We start from the raw sequence: 3,388 nt of genomic DNA, 5'->3' as shown, positions 1-3,388 counted from the left end.
CTTTTGTGTTCTATATGCTAGTGTCTACTTTTCAATCACTAGGAATGAACTTATTACAGTTAGTGGGACCTTATTCCAGCTATGGTTTATGGCTGAACTTATTTTGCTAAATCTAGGACCTTGGGTTGGAATGGTTTGGTATTCATAATTGAAACATTTAATTTATGTTACTTGAATTGAGAAAATTATATTTGATTATATGGGCTTGTTTATATGCAGGAATGAATATTGTATTCAATATAATTGCAAATGAATCCTCATCGTCCAATGATGATGAGTTGGAGATAATTATACGACTTGCTATAGAAGAAGAACGATCAAGATCTGTCATCCTTCTATTCAACGCCGTAGGTTCATTGAGCGTGATTCTTTGCAAGGCCACAAAAGGCTTTTTCTTGACTTATTTGCTGAATCACTGGTATATCCTCCAAATGTATTTTGAAGGAGGTTTTGAATGAGTCGTTCTCTTTTTCTCCTTATTATATCTTAGGTAAAAGAAAATGAGTCATACTTTGTACAAAGAAGAAATAGTTCTAAAAGGCTAGGGCTGTCTTTCCTTCTAAAGATGACTGCTACAATGAGAATGCTTGCTTATGGAACAACAACTGATTTGGGTGATGAATATGTTAGAATTGGTGAAAGCACAATAATGCTAAGTGTTAAAAAAATTGTTAAAACTGTTGCTTTCAATATTCTAAAAAGTACTTAAGGTCGCCTAATGGGAATGACATTGTCGGATTGCTGGCACTGGGAGTAAGCTGTGGATTTCCAGGAATGTTAGGAACATTGATTGCATGCATTGGAAATGGAATAATTGTTTGACTGCATGGAAAGGTCAGTATACTGGTCATATTCATCAACCAACAGTTATTTTGGAAGCTATGGCATTATATGATCTTTAAATATGGCATGCATTTTTTGGATTACCAGGATCTCATAACAACATCAACGTGTTAGACCGATCCCATGTATTCATTGAGGTTCTTGCTGGGCGATCTCCTTCAATCAATTACTCAATTAATGGTTATAACTATACAATGGGATACTATCTTGCGGATGACTTATATCCTTTATGGTCCATATTTGTTAAAACAATTCAATTCCACGAGGAAATTAGGAAAAAAAAAAATTTTGTTGAAAAGCAAGAGGCAACAAGAAAGGATGTAGAGCGAGCTTTTGGGGTGCTTCAAGCACGCTTTGCAATTATTCGTGGAGTTGCACCTTTCTTCAGACCTGAAACTCTTAAAGACATTATGATGGCATGCATAATATTGCATAACATGATTATCGAAGATGAGCGTCATCTTAATGGAGCTGAAGGCATTGATTATGAGCAATTTCATGGGACTACCCATAACCCAGTGTCACATGATCATACGCCTGAATTTACATAGTTCATTGATCGTCATTTTCAAATTAGAGAAAGGGGAACTCATTCTCAACTCTAATTAGACCTCGTAGATGTTGACACCCCATTTTGCAACCTGCATTTAACTTCACATGGAGGTTAAAGGGTAATTTCATCTTAGAAATAGGCATCTTAATTGTAACAATTAGATAATTTCATTTCATCAAAATGATCTTGATGTTGTAGCAATCAAATCGATTGGTCCTAAGCCCTAATTGAACCATCAAATTGAAAGTCATCGTGAAATCAAGTTTTAATGGCTGAGATGCACTATCACAAATTGAGTCCGACTATATGTGATTATAAATAATTGATTCCAATTAGTTATAATTATAATCAATTTGAGGTTAATGACGTGTTAATTGGCTAGGATTATATGGTAAGGTTGCACATATTTAATTAATTAAATAGTCAAACATTAATTATTTAATGAGTAATTTGTGTAATTATCATTTTAATTAGGGTAAATTTGGAACTAATTAAGTTTGAAATGGAAGTGATTGGAGCTTATTAATGTTAATTGGAAACTAATTTGGAACCTATTAATGTTAATTGAGCTGAAATTGTTTTCTAACAAATGACCTCTGCTCACTATTTCGTTGATATCTCTCAGAATATTTTGAATCTGTGAGTGAGGTCAATTTTTTCAGAAACTAGACATCCAGGGCTTCAATTTGAGCACAAGAACGATACAATTCCGATAAGAATTGAGTAAGATATGATATTTTGGATTTGTCTCTGCAGGTTGTTACAATAGCTGTGAGAAAAACCGAATTTTATTTACTCGTCACTCCCACCAATCTCTACATTTAATGCACTAGCTTTCCCCAAAGTCTGAAATAGGGTCTAAGTTCATGATTCATTTTGATCCTTTGTCAACCCTCATTAAATGATATTTCATTTATATTTTTTCGACTACAACTATATAAACCCTCCCTTTTCCATTCCAAGGCACACAGAAACATCATCTCTTCTCATCTCTTGAGTTATAGAGAAGTAGAGTAGTCTTATCATATCTTGGTCTTCTTGAGACTTAAGATATTGAGTGAGACTCACTCCTCCTCTCCTAGTTCTTCTTTTCTACTTCACCCTTAGGACCTCCACTAAGAGTCTCCTCCTCCTCCACCGTGTGGATTTTGTATGCAGATTTAATCCATTTCTCTAACTTTTTATTTTATTTTTTATTTTATACTATTATGATGAGATTAATATTAGAGCATGCTAGCGTTTACTTAAATTCCTTCAATATGTTTGAATGTTCTTAGATGTTCATATTCGTTCTTCACATATTCTTGATTGTTCATTACATGTTCATGCATGACATTAGCATTGATCTTAAATCCACATCAAAAATATGAAAAACATGTTTGTTTCATAATTCTCTTAAATCTTTGAATCAAGGATATCATCAGTCTCACACATTCACTAGAATTTATTTTTCAATACAAATGCAAAGATTAATAAATTGAATTAGGGTTTATCACATGCACACTCATTAAATTCAAGCAAACAATGAACATGCAATTGATTAATAACATGTTGGATGATGTGACATGAATGTTGGACATCATAGTCTAGAAAATTGGTTTCACTAAGCAAGGTAGGTGCCTAACACCTTCTCACCTTGTAACTTAGTCTCCGAACAATTAAGGGTTAATAGATCAATTCTTATCCATGTAATTTTCAATCTCTAGATTGTGACTAGGAAACAAAGTCATGTATTTTATCTTAGATTGTATCTAGGACCAAAGTCATGTAATTTCTTATGATCAATGTACATTTCTTCTCGAATCAATAAGATGAGGAATTTCTCAATTTTGGTTTTCTTATTTTTTTTCCAATAATTAAATAAGTGGTGACTCCATTTTAAAACCCTTAATCTAAAGAGGAAAATATAATTAGTCAAACCTCCATTTTGAGAGGTAATAACACGACTCCACCAATTCATGTGAGTTTAGCCTAACACCAAAAAAAAAAAGA

At 33.1% G+C, this 3,388-nt stretch overlaps 1 protein-coding gene across 1 annotated transcript; it reads left to right on the top strand.

The window, feature by feature from the left end:
* Positions 1 to 221: 221 nt before the first annotated feature.
* LOC136069394 (uncharacterized) lies at positions 222 to 1,394 on the top strand. Its single transcript, XM_065777857.1, has 3 exons — positions 222 to 418; positions 773 to 834; positions 931 to 1,394. Exons 1-3 carry the CDS (start codon positions 222 to 224, stop codon positions 1,392 to 1,394), a joined length of 723 nt encoding a protein of 240 aa, XP_065633929.1.
* The last annotated feature ends 1,994 nt before the right edge of the window (positions 1,395 to 3,388 follow it).

This window comes from Quercus suber, unplaced genomic scaffold (assembly GCF_002906115.3).
Source record: "Quercus suber isolate HL8 unplaced genomic scaffold, Cork oak 2.0 scaffold_166, whole genome shotgun sequence".
NCBI classification, from domain to species: Eukaryota; Viridiplantae; Streptophyta; class Magnoliopsida; order Fagales; family Fagaceae; genus Quercus; species Quercus suber.
Note: the sequence above shows the minus strand (reverse complement) of the source record. Positions and strands in the feature narration are given on the sequence as shown.